Here is a 19,674-nt window from a genome sequence, read left to right as displayed (position 1 = left end):
TCAAAGGTCAAACGCCTGCCCTCTACGCTTGAATAGAGCTGCAAGAGACCCTCAAACGGGCGGGAGTTGGTGGCCTCTTTGAATAAGGCCCAAGCGGCGTTAAAACTACGGGTGATGAAGCAGGAGATTGTTTATGTTTCACCTTCCCAGAGCTCCACTTCCTCTATTTCATGTTTCAAAGTGTCGAGGTTGACCAGTGGTGTTGTGCAATGCCGTCTCTCTTGTGTGTTGAGTAACAAACAGTGAGTTTCCAGAATTGAACCCTCACGCATGCATACTCAGAATCGCGCTTTTGATTATTATCTACAACCTCGTAGCCATCCCACGGTAGCCTCACACCACCAGCTGTGACATGGTGACACGATGGCGTGCGCTCCTGTAGAAGCCACAAGTCTGTACGATATCAACGGTATTTATTCCCGATGTCATGGAGGAGTACGACACCACCCGCGGGGCGGGCGCGGTGCACTGCACCGCTGCCTCACAGCCAGAAGGTCCTGGGTTCGATTCCCGCCTGGGGGGCGCTGTTGGCACCGTGCTCCGGGGGGTTATCTCCCCATGAGGGTCCTTTCTGTGTGGAGTTTGCGTGTTCTCCCCGTGCTCACATAGGGTTTCCTCCATGTCACATCGGTAAGGACCCCCACCCAAAAACATGCAAAAAGATGGCCGTCCGACCAGCGTGGGGTGTGTGTGTTGTGTGTGTGTGTTGTGGGTGTGCTGTGTGATGAATTGAAGATTATTTTTCTTCTTCTACCCACAATCCTACGTGACGTCTCGGCGGAGCTCGCCGTTACCATGGAAACGTTCACCGCACCCGTGGTGAAGTTTTGCGAAAACTTTGACGTGGCTGTGGGCTCGTGAGTTCCTGCCGTCACACGACTCTACCATCGTTCACCACAAAGAAACCATGATTCCAACACTGTAATAATGACAAAGTTCAATTCAAGAACAAGCGCTGAACTATCGTTGGGTTGGAAGTCGTAGGGCTCCCATGAAATGAATTCGGAGAGAGGGGGAAAAAAAACACGTCCGGCGCTCGTTGGAAGGACGCGGCGTCTGCGCGGTCGACCCGTTACGAATCCCTCTTCGATCTTTAGCGGCGGATACGCGTCGATAACTTCCGCCGGGGGCAGGGGAACAGCCGTCTCCACCGCGGGCGGAGGGAAAATTGGACGTGTCAGTTAAAACTAAGCTTTGTGTCGGTGACACGATCAGTGGTGGAGCAAAGAGGATTAATGTAAGCCATGCTCTCTCTCTCTCTCTCTCTCTCTGTCGCTCTCTCTCTGTTCTCTCTCTCTATCTGTGTCTTTCTTTCTCTCTCCCCTTCTCTCTCGCTCTCTTTCTGTCTCTCTCTCCCCTCCATCTCTTTCTCCCTCTCTCCCCTTCTCCCTTTCTCTCTCCCCTCTTCTCTTTCTTTCTCTCTCTGTCTTTCTCTCTCCCCCCTTCTCTTTCGCTCTCTTTTTCTTTCTCTCTCCCCTTCTCTCTCGCTGTATTTCTGTCTCTCTCTCTGTCTCTCTCTCTCTCTCTCTCTCTCTCTCTCTCTCTCTCTCTGTATTACTCTCTCATAGCAGCTAATCATAGCTAACCACAAACATTTATCTATTCTAAAGGAAGTGAAGAAGTTTCCTGTTATCTTTTTTACATTTTTTTTTAAATATATTTTATTTATTTTACGTTTGTATTGTTTGTTTGTTTGTTTGTTTGTTTGTTGCCAATTCTCGACTTTATTTTGAGTTTATTTTAGTTTTCTGGCGTTTTAAAGAGGACCTCTCATGCTCCTTTTCAACAAGTTGATTTAGGTCAGGTCCGCACAACATGTTTTTGAAGTGTTTTGCTGTCAATACCACTCAGATTGTGCATTCTAGTCACTCCACATGCCTCTAACCCCTCCGGTTCCCAAACGGGCTGGTTTTTGTGTTAGGAGCCACCCTCCCCAGGCCGCGAGTTCTGTGAGACGCCGGGGTTTGGAAAGGAAAAACCCGGGTCTCAGTCCCGGTTGCAATGACCCTGCAATAGACACAGGCTTTAATGGGCTCCAACTCCGATCGGCTCTGATGTAAAAAGGACACCAGGGTCGACACGCTCGTTTTGGCCCCCTTACCGGCGGGACACGACACGTGTTGAAATTCAGGAATTTGGCGCGTAAATAGACAGGAACATCCGTGTATCATTCCGTCATTTCATTTCCCATTTAGAATCCAAAATCAGACGTTATTGACTTTTTCCCCGCATGGGGGACCGTGAAATGTTGTGAGTGTGGGGATCGCACTGCGGAGAGCCCCAACGCTCCCCGCCGGTTCCCGCTCCGTGCACCGGCCGCATGGAGTATCCACGCTGCTTCCACTGTTTTAATGTTGTTGTTTGTTTAAGTTGCTGTCTCCTCTACTGTTTTGTTCCCGATCACACTGGAACCGTGACACGCCCCTTTTTCCGGCGTGTTCATGACGTCGAACGTGACGCACAAGAAAGAAAACGGCATTTCTCCTGGCAATGGGGAAGCTGTCAATCACTTATTTTCCTGGATCAACCGGCTTGTTTTGCTAATTTTGGTGTGAAAACCGAATTAGATCTGCAAGGCCTCATTTAAAAGTTTGTTCCAACTTTCGCCTCCGGGCTTATGGGAGACATGGACACCGCGCCGGGAAATCCGCACATAACTCACCTGGGTATTTTTTTTTTTTCATATCAATAAAAAATATTTGAAGTACTTACATTTCCATCGTCTGTAGTTTCTTCACGGACAGTTTGTGTTAATTCCTCTTTCTTTTGAAAGATTTGTTGGTTAAGCGACTCAGATGGAGTGCGGTTTAGACTGAAGCTCTCAGTGACGCGGATCGGGGCTGCTAAGCTGAACGGAGTCGTCTCAGGACATGTTTTCTGAAAGAGACGGCTCCCGGCTCCCTGACCCTCACTGTTATTTTTTGAAGCTGTTGTGTATTACCACGTTTGTATTGTTCATTGTTGTAGGTTTATTTTCGTCATCTTGAGGCAGTAAAAGTATCCATCCATCCACCCATTCCAGGCGCTGCTGCAGACCCACGATGTGGTCGCCCACGAGGTGTACAGCGACGACGCGCTGAGGGTGACCCCGCCCCCCACCTCGCCCTACCTGAACGGCGACTCCCCGGAGAGCACCAACGGAGACATGGACCTGGAGAACGTCACCAGGGTCCGCCTGGTCCAGTTCCAGAAGAACACGGACGAGCCCATGGTGTGCGCTCGTGCATGATACATAGGTTTTTGCCTCGTAGGAGCGTAGGAACGTTAGGAAATACTGTGCGTCCACTCAGGTGGTTTCTTGGTGCGCAATGGACACCTCCGACCAATCAGACCAGCGGGTCTTAACCGGTCCGGCCTCAGGATCCATGTTAGTCTTGAGTCCAAAAATCAACATAATGTTTAACATTTGAACCGTTCACATCAGACACCAAAACGAACCACGTGGGGAACAATAGGGACTTAAAAACCCAACCTTTTAAAAATCAATTGAAACAACTGCACTCATTTCCCAAGCGTCCAAAATTCGTTTTGTTTTTTTTATCAAACCAGCAATTAAATGCAAAGAGGCCAAATAATAACAGAATATCAGGAAATGACATCAGGAAAACAACACGAAAACCACTGGACCCCTTTGAGAAAGTGGACATATGCTCTCGCCGTCCGCTCAAAGTGGGTCCAGCGACCCAGTTTTGGGTTGGGATCCACTGTTTGAGAACCACTGCATTGCATTAGACAGCGAGGCACAAGAACCCACCTTACATCCAGCCGTCTTAATGGCGGTGGCTTTCGTTTTTACACTTACACAAACCACAAGTCCGTGTAGGAGGAGTGATCATCAGTTTGGCCTGTTAGGCGACAGCGCATTGAACAATGTGAACGGGATGCGGCGGTAAAAAAGAAACGGCGAGAAACAAGATCTCACTTGTTTTAAATGCCTGGAACGCTCGGCACGATCGCACTCGTAACCATTCGTCCATCGCAACTAGACTTGTTGTAAGCCGGAGTCTCCCCCCTCGGGCGTGGTACCCGGAGGTTTCTGCGCAGCCAGGGGCAGCCGGTGACACATTTTTACGGCCCGTTCCCAAAGCGATGAAGGATGCTCACAAGTGAGGTCAACCCAAAAGATCCAGACGGACGTCGCACGGACACATTTATTTTGCCCCGTATTCGATAAGGTGCCGTGGCTTCGACTCGGTGAATGTGTTCCACCCGATACAAACGTGCTGTTGCGCCGCGATGTAAAAGCGTCGGTGACTGTCCGACTTTCTGCTCCCCGCCGCAGGGCATCACGCTGAAGATGAACGACCTGAACCACTGCATCGTGGCGCGCATCATGCACGGCGGAATGATCCACCGGCAAGGTACGCCCCCCCCGCCGAGAGGCGCCGCACTCACGCTCCAGTCTCGCCGTGGACCTGTGTAAAACCACACTTAGAGCATTTGAGTTTTTTAATCATCCACCTACTAAGTACAACTACCAGGAGAAAACAGAATGTGATGTCTATGAGGGTCTAGAACAGTAAATATGTGTTTATGTATCTCAGATATATGTATTTTAAAATGCTGTAATCTTTTATACTGTAAAGATGGTTTTCTGACAAATCACCGGTGGAGACATTAAAGTGGTAAATCCGTATTACCACTTATTCGAGATTGTGGATTATTAAAAAATAAATAAAATAAAATATCATGTTTGATACTTTATTTAACTATTAGCCATTCAATGTTTATATTTTCACTATGCTTTATATGCTGTTTCCATTGTCAGTGTAAATTGCGACCGGTTTCATTCTCCCGTCTCTAGGAACTCTGCACGTCGGAGATGAAATCCGGGAGATAAACGGCATCAGCGTGGCCAATCAGACGGTCGAACAGCTCCAGAAGATGCTGGTACGTCGGCCAATCGGGGCTTTGTTCACCTCTTCCCTTCGGCTTCTTATTGGTCCCTGCCCCGACCGTATCGGCATGCCCGTTTGCGGCGTTGTAGCTCGGAAAGGTTTAGTGCATTAATTCATGAATTAATCATTTTATAGTGTACAGTCGATCTGATACAAGAAGAAAAACAAACATCCATATTTGTCCTAAGTCATTTAGTCATGTAATAATTAAAAATTTGAAATTATTATTATTTTTTTCACCAGATTTATTCCTACATTCATCCGCAATTCCTCGTCCTACAGTTTAGTACAGTTTTCTTACGGTTTACAATGCTTTAGTACAGTTTAGTACACATCTGATAAGTTTAGATTACATTGAATTTGAGCCGTTTTTTACATTTTTATATTTTTTTACGCAGTTAAAAGTGGGGAAACTGTGTTTCAAAATAAAAGCACCCCGTCGAAAACTACATACACTGAGAAATTTGAATAAGTGGACGTACGTATATTACAGGAGTCCCTTTGAATTGGACCCGCGACCCGGTTTTGGCTAAGGGAGCCACCACTTGAGACCCACTGACTCACTAGATAATGCCTCGCCTTGCTTTCCTTCACTCAGGGCTCGGGTGGTGACTGTTCATCTTATGTGCGTTCTTATCTTCTTTGTCTTCCCTCTGATGTGCGTTCGCTGCACCACAAATGCGATGAGTTGCACGGTATATCAGCGAACAGCAATTCAGATGTTGTCGCCGTGTCAGAGACTTGGAAAAGAAGGACTCGCTTGCAGGAGGATGAGTATGAAACCTTATGGGTATGGTTGCCCCCCTAAACGCCTTCCCCGTGGGCTGAGTCGCATCGCGGCCGCTTGTGCTATATATTCAACCGTGCTCCTCGGCGACGGCCAAACTAGACACTAATTACACAGTATGCGGACCGTCGCCTTGGCAACATCCAACGCGTATGCCAGTGTGCTGCAGTTTTCGTTCTTGGCGACACGAATAGGTGCACGTCTGAAACCAGCCGCATCAGACATGGTCTGGAACGAGTTGCGGCTGGTGCGACGAGAAAAGACAGTCAACTTGATTCTTTTTTTTTTTATTTTATTTTATTTTTTTTTTAACCAACATTCCTTCCATGTCCGAGCCACCGGTGCGTCTGCCTCCGGTTGGCACCTCTCTGACCGTCAAACCGTCGTGTGGAATGCTGGTAATCGGCCCTCCAAGCCCGTACGGTACATCATTTGCTGAAAAACGCACGCCTGAGGCAATGAGGTAGCCGGGCCTTCTTATGAACACTACTGACTTTCCCCCATTCACGAGGTCACTGACCCTGAGGTTAAGGGAAGCGCCTTCACTTCCACTATTGGATGCATCCTGGTTAAGGCCGTCTCATTTACTAACAATGACAAGCCCTCGGATAAAGGAGGATAAAAGAATCGGATAAAAGAGAGACGGAGTGCGTTTTGCTCTGGCGGCAGAACTGCCTACGGAAATCTACAATCAACTATTGTGGAAAAAAATAAAAATCGAGTGCGCCAAGCAGCGATACTACAAGAATGAAGTGTAGGAGCTGCGGGCCTCTGACTCGAAACAGTGGTTCAAGTCTGTATCTCACGGGGATGGAGGACGATGGGCGAGCTGTGGTGCCACAAGACCCCAAAACCTTGCAGCGTGAGTGTGACACTCTGGCCAGCAATATTTTCCCAAACCAATGGAAAGAAGCTTCGTCAAAGCTTTTTCCGGGAAAAAAAAAAAAATAAATAAAAAAGCAAAGACCGCCCCGCTCGCCCTCACCAGCCTACAGCGTGCCGGGGGGGTCCCCCCCGCCCGGTTTCCCGCCTGCAGCCTCAACGGCCACTTGCAACACCTGCTCTGTCGGCGCAGGGAAGAAGAGAAGAAGAAGAAGAAGAAGAGCAGTCTTTAATCGTCACGCAGCACACCACACTACAACACATGCATACACACACACACACACACACATGCTTTGGATGGTGGCCGGTGAAATGAGGCCTCTGCATTTGACCCATCCTGGCTTGTCCTTCCTCCGGGGGCACAGCCAGGAGCAGTGGGCAGCATTTGTGGACGCGCCCGGGCACCTGGTGATGAGTGTCCATCGCTGGTCAGACGATGATGGGTGCATGTTTTTGGTGGGGGTCCTTACTGACGTGAGGTGGAGGAAACCCCACGTGAGCACGGGGAGAACATGCAAACTCCACACAGAAAGGCTCCTATTTGGGAGATAACCCGCCCGGGGCACGGTGCCAACAGCGCCCCAGGCGGGAATCAAACCCAGGACCTTCTTGCTGTGAGGCAGCAGTGCAAAGACCTCCCTTCTTCACCGTGGTCTTAAACCGTTTTATTAATTACCTACTTATTTTAGGGTCATTGGTTTTCATTTCGCGCTTCCGCTTATGGGGGTTGATCACGGATGCGTTTCGGGATTCGCCGTTTTGAAACCGCAGTTTTATGCCGCTGTGCCCTGCTTCGTCAAACTTCAACGGATGGAACTTTAAAACTTTGAATGTGTGTTTCGTAAGCGCGCATCCTGTTCTCTCTCACTGCAGAGGGAAATGAGAGGAAGCATCACGTTTAAAATCGTTCCCAGCTACCGCTCCCAGTCCATGTCCTGTGAGGTGAGCGCACGCACACTCGCACACACACACACACACACACACACACACACACACACACACACACACACACATACACATTCTTGTACTGGTATCAAAATGAAGTCCAAGTAAATACACCTGGTAAGTGAGGACCTATGTTTCTGGTGCACCTCTAAAACCCCAAAATAGCCGATTTGGAGAACAGTCCTCACAAGTATAGTAACACACACACACACACACACACACACACACACACACACACACACACACACACACACACACACACACACAGTCACTGAACATGCATGCCTTCAATAAAGTTCGATGTTATGAAACCGACAAACAAATTTATGAATCGAGCTTTTGAGACCGTCGTAAACTCACTCGCTCTCTCGTTGCTACTTATAACGGACCTATGTTGCTCGAGCCGTCACGATTATTACATGATCACTTGACCGGAATTATGACAGCCGGTCGCAATCCTTTGCACAACGGTGAGACTCCGTAATTATATGTTTTTATCCAAATATCAAGGCAATTTCAAGCCGCCGGCGGTAATTGTTTACTTTGCCATCAGTTGGGTTGAGGAAAATTAACTCTCTACCGTGTGTTGTGTGTGTGTGTGTGTGCGTGTGTGCGTGCGCAATATCAGAAAGAGTCACCGGACTTGTCCCGGCAGTCGCCAGCCAACGGTCACGCCAGCGTCACCAGCTCCATCCTGGTGGGTGGAGTGAGGTTTTCTTCTCCTTTGAGCCACGTGCAGTGTAAAGATTAGTGCATATTAATACATTAGTACACGTCAATAAGACGTGTGATGGATGACATGTATAAATGTAGGTATTCATGAATATATATGAATAAGTGAACCAACCAAAACCCACGCTGTGACGTCTCTTCCAATCCAGGACCTGCCCTCGACCATCCAGCCCAAGGGACGCCAGGTCAGTTTCTCTTCCTCTTCTTCCTCCTCCGTCCTCCTCTCTTGCTACTCCTCCTCTTTCTCTCTCTTTCTTCTTTTTCTTGCTCCTCCCTCCTCTTCTCCGGCTTCCTCCTCTTTCGCGTCCTCCTCTCTCTTCTTACTCCTCCCCTCCCCTCTCCCTTCTTCCTCCTCTCTCCTCCCGCCCCCTTCCATCCTCCTTCTGGTCGCCCCTCTCTCATCTTCCTCCTCCCCTCGTCTCCCTCCTCCTCTCGCCTCTTCTTCCTCTCTCTTCTTTCTCCTCTTCTTCCTCCGCCCCCTGTCGACGAAGCATTGGCTCTAACACTGAACTAACAATCCCCCGTCACGACGAGAGAGAGAGAGAGAGAGAGAGAGAGAGAGAGAGAGAGAGAGAGAGAGAGAGAGAGAGAGAGAGAGAGAGAGAGAGAGAGAGAGAGAGAGAGAGAGAGAGAGAGAGAGAGAGAGAGAGAGAGAGAGAGAGAGAGAGAGAGAGAGAGAGAGAGAGAGAGAGAGAGAGAGAGAGAGAGAGCGCGCGCTTGAAAGTGATTTCACATTCAGATCATCACACACGTGTGTGTGTGTGTAAACTTACGAGGAAGGGGGTAGGCGAAGCGGTCGGGGTGCTTGGTGATGAGCGTGCTCTTGATGTGCATTAGTGCACACACATTAGTGCTTTCATATGTGTCCCTTTTTTGTTTTTCTTCAACATGGCCTACGGCTGACTTTTATTATTATTAACGTTCAAAACAATTACTCTCTTGAGCCGGACATCGAATGTGTCGTGTCATTTTTAGTTTCTAGGATCTGGGGCTGGGTGATAGCGACGAAATCAAACCCCTTGACTTTTTTATCATTATTGAAAACCCCGATGTCGATAATTGAGCGATATGTTGCGGACGGCTATGGATGCCACGACCCAGTGAGAGGTTTCAGAAGATAGCATAAATTTAGCGTCATGCACCGTAACGGTTAACGTCAACGTTCAGCAACAACGGAATCCCAGACGATATCGATATTGATATCATACCAAAATATATCGTCCAGCCCTACGGGCAACCGCTGTCAGAGTCAGGTGTGAAGGATACGGCAAGTTCTCGAATGCATTAAGTATCTGGATGTTAAATCCCAAACAGCCACGCCCACACCCCATCCCGTCACTTTGGTTGATTTTATTTTATTTTTTCTACTTTATTTACTTCCTGCTGCATGATACGTGTGTAAGTGTGTGTGTGTGTGTGTGATGCTCTCAACCCCCATAGATCTCCAGATGCGCCATCAAGGACAAATTGTCCATCAAGGTAAGATTGACCTCCTCGTCGAGGTACACACCCCCCTATTTTTACTCCCCCGCCTCCATCCCCGAAAAAAGATCAGGTCGCTCATTGTAGCGGTGTCTTAGATCCCATGCTCGTGAAGCGCAGCGCAGCCTACATGTACCGGTTCTCCCAACGGCTTTTAATAATCACGAACGGGACCCTTTTCACGAAAGCCGCCGGCGGCAGCCAAAAAAACTGGATCCCACCGCAGCCGAAGATGGTGAAACGCTTTGTTTCGTTGTTTTTTTTTATGCCCACCACCCCCGCCCCAACTTTGTCTTGCCCGTCCACCTACCTCGGTGTCTAACCGCTTGCTTCTGCTAACAGGCTCTGTGGTTTTATTCGGTTGTTTTTGTTCTATTTGCTTTCCCCGCTCGTTTCTTTCATTTGTCTTTCAAACAACACGGCCTCCTCATAGTGTCGCTGCAGCCGCGGTGGTGTCGGCAAAACAGCTTGACCGCTTGTCGTCCCTCGGCAGGATAGCTGACCGACTTCTTCTCTCTTCTTCCCCGCCCTCCCTCCCCCCGTCCCGCGTTTTTTCTTTTTTTTTTTTTTTTTTGCCAGATTTACGTGCGCGCCCAGTTTGAGTACGACCCGGCCAAGGACGACCTCATCCCGTGCAAGGAGGCGGGCATCCGCTTCCGCGTGGGCGACATCATCCAGATCATCTCCAAGGACGACCACAACTGGTGGCAGGGCAAGCTGGAGAACACCAAGAACGGCACGGCGGGCCTCATCCCCTCCCCCGAGCTGCAGGAGTGGTGGGTAGCGCCTGGCCCTCTGTCATCCTTCAAAACCTGAGGCTTCAAAACCCGAGCAACAATCTGATCCAGATTGTGGGTTTGACAAATGCTGGCTACCATAGGTACCATAGTGGCCCCAGAAAATGCAAATTAAAAATAAAGGAAAGGGCGGAACTGCGGGCTTACCCGAATGGAGAATTTGGTTCTGTCAGAGGCAGAAATTCATATCCATGCAAAAGCTTCATTCTTTCACACGTTCGTATCGCGGAAAGTCAGTTAATTGTTGGCAAGTCTTTAACTGAAGAAGCAATACAGCCTGAGATGATGCCGACAATTAACCATTGTCCAACACTGGTGTAATCAATCCGGAGCAAATCACGATGGATCCTTGACATTTCCGAATAGTTTATTTGAAAGGATAACAAATGAAAAGGTGAAGAATACGCCTGTTTTCAGTGGAGGGAAACTGAACTCGTCGATTCCCGCTTGGAGAAAGCCGACGCTTCTCCAGTAACGCGACCGGCGGAGAAACGCACAGAGGGTTAGGGCTCGCAACGGAAAGGAGGAATAGAATGTCAGCTCCGGAAAGGGAGGAGGGAGGAAGAGGAGCGGGAAGCCGAGGGAACGGGGCGGGTGTAGGATTTCAGCCTTTAATCCTTGACGGTCGCAAGATAAGTCTTGTAATATGGAAGCTGAGAAGGCTCTCCATTTCCTGGTCTCACTGCTGGTCATCTCTAGGTCCCCACGAGGTCTGGGGAAGGTCCTAAAGGTCCGTTTTAGCAGGTCAACATCAACATTTTGCCGTGTTGTCCAAACGAGTTCCTCTGCGTCAAAGTCAGCATTTCCGGTGCGATAAAGCCCCAAGTCTACTGCTCAGCCAAAGTATTTACTGTGCCTTCGTACCAGTGGTGTCGTCGAGTTTATTGTAGTGGGTACACTGTGATGATTCCCTCTTCCTGTCTAGTACTTGTCTGTTTGTACAATTTGTAGCGTCTGTTATTTTATTTATTTATTTTTCTGGGAACGTTCATTCATATCGACGGTCGGCGCCGCTTTGTCAAATTCACCGCGGCTGCCTCCCGCCACCAACGCTGCAAAACAGCGGACACATCAGCGGGGCATTGGCGTACTGTAACACCAACGCACTTGAATGCCCGTTTCTCACGATGTACAAGCTTTAAGAAAACTGTCAGAAATGGCATTTTTATGTTTTCTCGTACAAAAGTAACGGATTTCCACTTTAAGTGGTTGGTATTGGACCGGCGCGGGTCGTGATGACGTGACTGTTTGTGGGCAGGCGCGTGGCGTGTATCGCCATGGAGAAGACCAAGCAGGAGCAGCAGGCCAGCTGCACCTGGTTTGGCAAGAAGAAGAAGCAGTACAAAGACAAATACCTGGCCAAGCACAACGCAGGTACAGACACACACACACACACGCACTGTCTTAAAAAGATCTTAGTCAAGAGACATCTTGGTTATGTTCTATATTATTCCTGTTTATTCTCAGAACGTTCAGTGAAATTGCATTGGGTGTATGTAAGCGTTTTCATTTTAAGATTTCTATTTCAAATTTTCCCGCCCGGAGTTAATTGTGCACTGCAGTACAAACTCCCCCCCCCCCCGGTCTCTATGCCTCGTCTTGTATTACCAAAGCCCAAACGAATGGAAAGATTTGGGGTAAGAAGTATTCGTGTGAGATTAAAAGTACTTGACTACCAGCTGCACGGAACGCTTTGCTCTCCGGTTCGCTCGTCTTCTGTCCAAACGTTCGGTCGTGATGTAATACGTACAGGTATGTATGGAGGAACGTTCGGTCGTGATGTAATACGTACAGGTACGTATGGAGGAACGTTCGGTCGTGATGTAATACGTACAGGTATGTATGGAGGTTGCGCAATATATACTGTTCGAGATGTCTCGTGCGGTTTCTCTGTGTTTGCGAACTGTGGAGAGAGAGAGAGAGAGGCGGGGGTGGGGAAGCGAGGGAGGGAGGGAGGGAGGCTTCAGAACAAAGATGGATGACATCACGTCGGCGGTCCAGGTTAGTAGGCCCCCTCAGAAAGAGGTGCTGACCCGCAGGTGACCACGCACCCAGGAGGCTCTCGCCGCTGGAGAACTGCGCCATGAAGTCACTCACTAGTAGCATCGCGCTAGCTAGTAGCACTGCGCTAGCTAGTAGCACTGTGCTAACTAGTGACTAGTGAGCCCAATATGGGAAAGTGGCAGTTAGTACAGTAAGTACAAGTTAGAGTATTGTGATATTACTAATAAAAAGTGGAGCTTATCTATATATATATATATATATATATATATATATATATATATATATATATATATGATATACTGTATATAAAATAGTAAAGTAGCTACTCTATGAACCATGGTCTTACAAGAATGTTTTTGTTACTTATGGACTTTACTGTGTCAATTCGAGAAATGGGGACGGATGCATTAAATCCATCATGACACAAAACCCAATGTTTAGTCTCTTTTCCACTAATGTTGTCTTTACTGTGTTTGTTTTTGTGTAAGAGCTTCCCGTCTGCTGCATTAAAATCTCCCTCTGCTATCCCAGTGCACCGTTCTATCTCCTTCTCTAACGGTCGTTGGCGCCTGACTCTGCTGTAATTAACAACTGTTGACGTTATCACCGTGCGAGGATTTTTTTTTTTTTTTTTTAGTTTTCCGAGCTGTTGAGACCGTGTCGACTCAGTGGTTTGTTTGTTTGTCTTTTTTGCGGGGGTTTATTAACCCCCTTCCCCTCCGTTCCTCTGTCCATCTTTCATGCCTTCTGTTACCCAATGACTTGGCTGCATGTAAGTAACTCCACCGCCCCGCCTCTCCAGCAAAACGTCACTCTCTCTCCGTCCTCCGCCCCTCCCCTCCACCGCCCTTCCCTTCCCTCCACCGCCCTTCCCTTCCCTCCTCCGCCCCCTTCCCTCCACCGCCCTTCCCTTCCCCTTCCGGGATCCCAGCCTTGATTGGTGCCACGGGGCAAAAATAATCTCCCGTTTTGTATGTTAAACTAGACCATCAATACCCGTGTGATTACCTAGCGTGTGCGATGGTTGTTTTCTGTCGGGCCGGAATGTATTCCATCCTCCATAGTTGTGGGTTATTTCGCCGCCATCTTTTTGAAAATGTATTTGACACACACAAACAGACCAAATCCTAATTTGCGTTGTTAAAGTTCTCCCCCCGCATTTCGTTGCTCTGTTCCATCATGATCCGACTCACGGTTGCACTCATTGCATGTAGCCAGCGCATTCTTCACCCGACACTCGCCCATAGACTATTTGGACCGGCCCCGCTTGGCCGCCTCCCACCCATTCACCGCAGTCCGCTTCCCGTCGGTCGCGAAAGGATCTCATGGCTCTTCCTCTCTCTCTCTCTCTCTCCCTCTCTCTCTCTCTCGCAGTTTTCGACCAACTAGACCTGGTGACGTATGAGGAGGTGGTCAAGCTGCCGGCGTTCAAGAGGAAAACGCTGGTGCTGCTGGGTGAGTAACGGGCGGAGAACTTCTCCGGCCGACCGGACCAAAAAACCTCAACCGGCGCGCGAGAGGAATTATAGACTTTGAGAGAAGGAGACGTGATATTTCTTCGGGGCGGAGTACCTCGAAATCGATCATTTCAACAATATTTTTCGGGGTATGTGAGATATTTTTTAGAAACAAAGGTCATCAGTGTGGATGATATGGACAAGCAGGTAGAGGCGTTCGTAGAACGGTCTACGAAGTTCAGAAAGTTGCATTACTTTGCTGTGACGCAGTCTTAAGGACGACATTTAACTATATCACCATTTTACAATCACCAAAATCCCAATCAGGATCAAGTCTGACATCACAAGATTGATATTATATCGAGATACCGCCCAGCCTTACTACACGTCAGTATACTCACCGGGAAACAGAACTTTTTGAGCAAGGGAAAAGACGGACAGACCGAACAAAGAGAGTTTTGAGCTTGTCGCGGTGTACTGTATTTACCGTACCACAGGCCTCCACCTGTCTGCAAGCGGTCCAGACATCCCAGATACAAACTTGCGCTCTGTCAATCAGCCCCCAAAAGCCAGTTTTCAGAATAATTTTCCGGTTCATTCCCTAACTGTCGCGGTGAATATCACTTTTTAATTTAACACTTGTCCTACTAAAATCTGTGTGTTGCTACACCAATTCATCTACTGTTGGCTTGGATAGAAGGGCGGCTGCACCCGTCGCCTCGCCGCTGAGTGTTTTTTTTTTTCCGTCTCACCACGTACTCAGGAGCCCATGGAGTCGGTAGGAGGCACATCAAGAACACGCTCATCACCAAGCACCCCGACCGCTTCGCCTACCCCATTCCTCGTAAGTTTACACACACACACACACACACACACACACACACACACACACACACACACACACATACAGTACAACACACACACACACACAGTACAACACACAGTCACACAAACAGAGCTAGCACCAATGCGGAGAAGAAGGTTTTCAGCCCCGGCCGCCCCCGCCCAAACCTCAATTTTTCCTGGGTCCCCATTAAATATGGTATAAACCAGCCATATCATGATCTTGAAGGCTCTGGTTCCAAGGCAGAAAAGCTTCCTAAAACAGTCCTATCCCAAATGATATCAGGGCCAGTCATTTTAGAAAGTTACTAATTTGCTATGTCTTTAGCCAGTGGAATTTTTTGATAACTGAATAGTATAATATTCTAGAAACGCCGGTAATAGAATTGTGAACAACAGCATAAAATCCTCCGCAGTGAAGGACCACAGGTGGCCCAGCACTTAAGCAAAACGCAGCCGTCCAGTAAAGCGGGGATCAGCGGTTCTCAACGAGGGGTCCGGAGACCCCCAGGGGTCCTTCAATGGCTTCCAGAGGGTCCCCAGCAAAATTATTAACCGTTAAACGTCAACCATTGTTTCATTCACAAGACGCTTTGGTCATACTTTCACTGTTCTATCCCTAACTATGGTATAGACAGGTCTGGAAGTTTGGACTAAATCATATCTAACAATAAAAAGCTTCTCCGATCGGGGTCCCAGAGACTAACTCTCTGTGTATAATTTATAAAATGTAAATTGCAACTTCTTTCCCCGTCCACATTATTTCCCTCCTTCCCTCCTCTGTCCACTGCGATCTCCGCCCCCTCGCGGACGCAGACACGACCCGACCCCCGAAGAAGGACGAGGAGAACGGCAAGAACTACTACTTTGTGTCCCACGACCAGATGATGCAGGACATCAGCAACAACGACTACCTGGAGTACGGCAGCCACGAGGACGCCATGTACGGCACCAGGCTGGAGACCATCCGGCAGATCCACGGCCAGGGCATGATCTCCATCCTCGACGTGGAGCCTCAGGTAAGAAATAAGGTAGCGGAGGACTTTCTTGAATCCCCCGGTGGAAAATTCAGGGTATACTGACTTACTATCTACCAATTATACTTATTACTATACTTTCCACACTGACTCAAAGTAAATGTGCAGTTTTTTTTTCGCACCGCAATCAGCAAATCAGCAATCGGTCCCCTTTTTTTTTTTTTTTTTTAGCAGTTCTGTGTTTTGAAGAACATTCATTATATATATTTTTTACTTTATTTAACTTTACTTAAATTAATTACTCAACTTAAATTACTTGTAAAAGTTCAAGATTAATTTAAAATTAATTCATAAAAATCGAAATATATAAGAAATATTTTTTTATTTAATCAAATTAAAGGGTATATATCCGTTTTTGATTTTTTTTTTTTTTTGCTGAAAATACCACTCAGATTATGCATTCTAGCCATTCTGACATGCCTCTAAACCATCCTGTTCCACAAAGCCTATTTTCAAGTGGTTGGCACCACCTTCTGAGTCCCCAAGTTCTGTGAGCCAATGGGGTTTGAGCTTAACTTCTGGTTCGCGTCGTATTTAGTCCATAAACTTTCACTGATTTCACTTTGTCATTCCACCAAAATCTGTTTCTGAAAAATTTGAGGTGAGAAATAAGCCATCCAGTTGTCTATCTTCACTCAAATTACATCTACAAGGCCTCGTTTAAAAGTTCGCTCCGGCATTTTTTAGTTTTTTTCATGTAAACGGCTTAAAATAAAATAAATACATTACTAAATACTGCAGCCCACAGTCTGTCTTTTTTTTTTTTTTTTTTTTAAAGAAACACACAGCAGAATTATTTTTAAATTGCTTACATGTTCCTCATCTGCAGTTTCTTCACGGACGGGTATTAATTCCTTTATCTTTTAGAAGATTTGTGCTGGTCTGAGCACAGTGTACAGCCAACAAAGCAGTTCTTAGCAGCACTCGGTAATCTCCAGCCAAGGGTGGAGTAACCCTAACCCTTAGATTGGGGGGGGGGGGGGGGGTGTTCTTATTCTACCGAGGCACCATGTGACGTAGGAAAAAGTCACAGATCTGATCGGCTTGATTCATGATATAGAGAGCTCACCAAAAACTGACCGGGTTGTCTTATTTCACAGTTTGTGTCAGTAGGCCCATCAGAGACCCACATGGATGTGCACAAGCAATGAAATAGGGAGTTTTTCGTAATGGGTTCCCTTTAAGCCTTTTTTAATAAAGAAATTGCTTTTTCAAAACATTTTTACTTTTTATTTATTCATTAAAACTTTCTATTCATTAAAGTCATCTTTTCTGAAATTCAGCCTTTGTTTATGATTTTCTTTTATCATACTAAGCTTTTGCACCATTCTGGGACGCCTTACATTTGCAGCGTTCTGTAGGCCGCACAGTTCTAAAATCCAAGGGCCCACGGTTTAAATCAGGTTGGCCACCACTGACTCACCCCCAAATAGAAACGGTTGAGTTTTTTTATGCCTCAATCCTCGCAACGCACTTTGTGTATGTTCTCCATCAGGCACTGAAGATCCTCAGGACAGCTGAGTTTGCGCCCTACGTGGTCTTTATCGCAGCGCCCAACATCACGCCCGGGATGACTGAGGTAGAGGTATGTATATGTTTTTCCCCTTTCTCTCGTTCCAAACTGGCTTCGCTCGTTTCTCAATAACAACCCCTTTCGTGCTACAAATATTTCAGTTTTCCTTTCAACCGTTTTTCACTCACTTATTCACTCACTCAATCAGTCCGCAGGTTACTCAGCTGTTATTTAAGCCGCGTTTCCACCCAAAGCACCCGGAACTTTTAGCCCCAAGTTTTCAGGAACTTAAAGGTTCCTTCAGCCCGTCTGCGCTTCCACCGCGGTCTAAAGACCCGTGATAGATTATGCAAATTAGTAAATAATAAATAATAAACAAACAAAGTACGAAAAAGCGACGGCAGTTTTTGCACGTCATTATTGCGTGCGACTTTTCAACAAACCGCTCCACTCCAGTCCTGTAGGTGGCGGCGGATGAAGATAGACAACAGTCGGTTTGTTGCTGCAGATTTTTATAGCGTCTCATAAAATGCTGGGAGTTCTCGACCCATCAGAAATGTTCAGCGCTGCAAGCCCCCCCCCCCCCCCCCCGGGCAGGGACCTTTTGGTTCCTGGGACTTTGACCCAGGAACTTATTTTACACCCTGGTCCTCGCCGTGGAAACACACTGAGTTCCTCCAAAGGTTCCTAGCTCCTGGGGAAAGTTCCTGCGGTGGAAACGAGGCTGTAGTTTTTGTGTTTTTTTTGCTTGTTTGTCTTTCTGTGCTCGTTGGTCTTATCTCACACTGCATGTGCCTGGATTAAGCATGTCTGTGTTCTCTTTGGCCTGCCTTTTGATACTTTGCACTCAAGATTCCAAAGTGGTGCAGGAAACTGCCTGTAAGTACTGAACACGTAGTACTAGTTTCACCCGCTAGCTTGTTCCCCCCGTTGTAGAAATGACCATTTGATCTCCGCTGGAGCGTGGCAATGGCAGTTATTGTCGCCCTCCTTCTCCCTCCTCCCTCAATTTGTACTCTTTCTGTTCAAACCTCTCTGTTGGATCTCCTTAGAGCTGTCACAATGATCACGTGATCGCCCGATCGCAATTATTTGAGCTGACCACGGTCGTTTTGTTAAATCGGAAGATTCTATAATATGTGTCCGTCCAAATTTCAGCGGAATATAAGAGTGTTAGAACGGTGAAATAGGTTTGTTTACCCCAGTTGGGTTGAGGCAAATTAGCTGTCTACCTAAATTTGTATTGATCCACTGTAAATACGTGGGTCTTGTGCAGTAGATTGACATGTATTATTACACATTTATAGGCTTACGCTATGATAGTGTCATAAAATGAACAAACAGGACGATTCGATTGTTTATCACAATGTTCTGCATGACAATTAATCCTCAATGAAAATGTCGTGATTGTGACAGCCCTAGTTGTCATGATCCTAGACCCTTGTTTTTTAATGAGTCACCATTATCAGTGGTAATCTGATTTGACTGATGTCTGCCCTTGCTCTGTTCCACCTCTTGTTGTAAGTAGCCACGGCGAAAGGTTCTCTGTACATTAGCATGTCATTAAGAGGGAACAAAGTTGGGCCCAGAACTGAGCCTTGTGGGCACGCCAGGCTCAACAACCACAGGCCACACTCTCGCCGATGCCCATCGATAAACTTCCTCTCCATCCGCAGGACGACTCCCTACAGCGGCTCCAGAAGGAGTCCGAGACCCTGCAGAAGACGTACGCCCACTACTTCGACCAGACCATCATCAACAACGAGATCGACGACACCATCCGCCTGCTGGAGGAGGCCGTGGACCTGGTGTGCACCACCGCGCAGTGGGTCCCAGTCTCCTGGGTCTACTAGCGAGCGAGCCAGCGAGTGCGCCGCCGACGCGGCAGTTTCGTCCTCCCCGAAAGAGACGTCCGACGCGAACCCCCACCCCCTTCGAATCGCCTGTGCCCTTTTTTTTTTTTTTTTTTTTTTTTTTTTTTGTTTTTTTTTTGTTTCCAGAATCAGAAAGGATTTCTGTACATAAGACTGACGAACGAGGGGAGTGAAGGATGAAGCGACTCTGAGCTCTCCGCTCCCTCCCTTGACTGCCGCAAAGGCCTATTGTTGTGTTTGTATATATATATACATATATATATATAAATATATAAATATAAATGATAGAAGAATAAATTATTATAGTAAAAGGGCGAGGAGGGGAGGGACAGTGGTAGATATTTTGTACTTCCCTTTTTTTGTAATCGATGGATGGGTGGTAATGTTGTAAAGGGCAATAGTAAGCATGAACATAACGCAGTC

The 19,674-nt window shown here is 47.4% G+C and overlaps 1 protein-coding gene across 6 annotated transcripts in view; it reads left to right on the top strand.

The window, feature by feature from the left end:
• Positions 1-19,322, top strand: part of LOC307247873 (peripheral plasma membrane protein CASK) — a gene marked incomplete at its 5' end in the record, with an annotated part of 60,979 nt that extends 41,657 nt beyond the window's left edge. For 3 of the 6 annotated variants that reach the window (XM_080024003.1, XM_080024004.1, XM_080024002.1), the window contains 13 exons: positions 3,023-3,211; positions 4,283-4,361; positions 4,805-4,890; positions 7,441-7,509; positions 8,141-8,209; positions 8,394-8,429; positions 10,306-10,502; positions 11,782-11,897; positions 13,902-13,982; positions 14,748-14,828; positions 15,644-15,846; positions 17,360-17,443; positions 19,054-19,322. In XM_080024003.1, the coding sequence (XP_079880129.1) occupies positions 3,023-3,211; positions 4,283-4,361; positions 4,805-4,890; positions 7,441-7,509; positions 8,141-8,209; positions 8,394-8,429; positions 10,306-10,502; positions 11,782-11,897; positions 13,902-13,982; positions 14,748-14,828; positions 15,644-15,846; positions 17,360-17,443; positions 19,054-19,230 (1,467 nt within the window). In that variant the 3' untranslated portion in view covers positions 19,231-19,322. The remainder of the gene's footprint in view (positions 1-3,022; positions 3,212-4,282; positions 4,362-4,804; positions 4,891-7,440; positions 7,510-8,140; positions 8,210-8,393; positions 8,430-10,305; positions 10,503-11,781; positions 11,898-13,901; positions 13,983-14,747; positions 14,829-15,643; positions 15,847-17,359; positions 17,444-19,053) is intronic. The other 3 variants (XM_080024005.1, XM_080024006.1, XM_080024007.1) reach the window with 3 other exon arrangements.
• Positions 19,323-19,674: the final 352 nt, after the last annotated feature.

This window comes from Zeus faber (genome assembly GCF_960531495.2).
Source record: "Zeus faber genome assembly, chromosome: 2".
In the NCBI taxonomy this organism is placed as follows: Eukaryota; Metazoa; Chordata; class Actinopteri; order Zeiformes; family Zeidae; genus Zeus; species Zeus faber.
The sequence above is the reverse complement of the archived record's forward strand: the minus strand, read 5'-3'. Positions and strand labels throughout refer to the sequence as shown.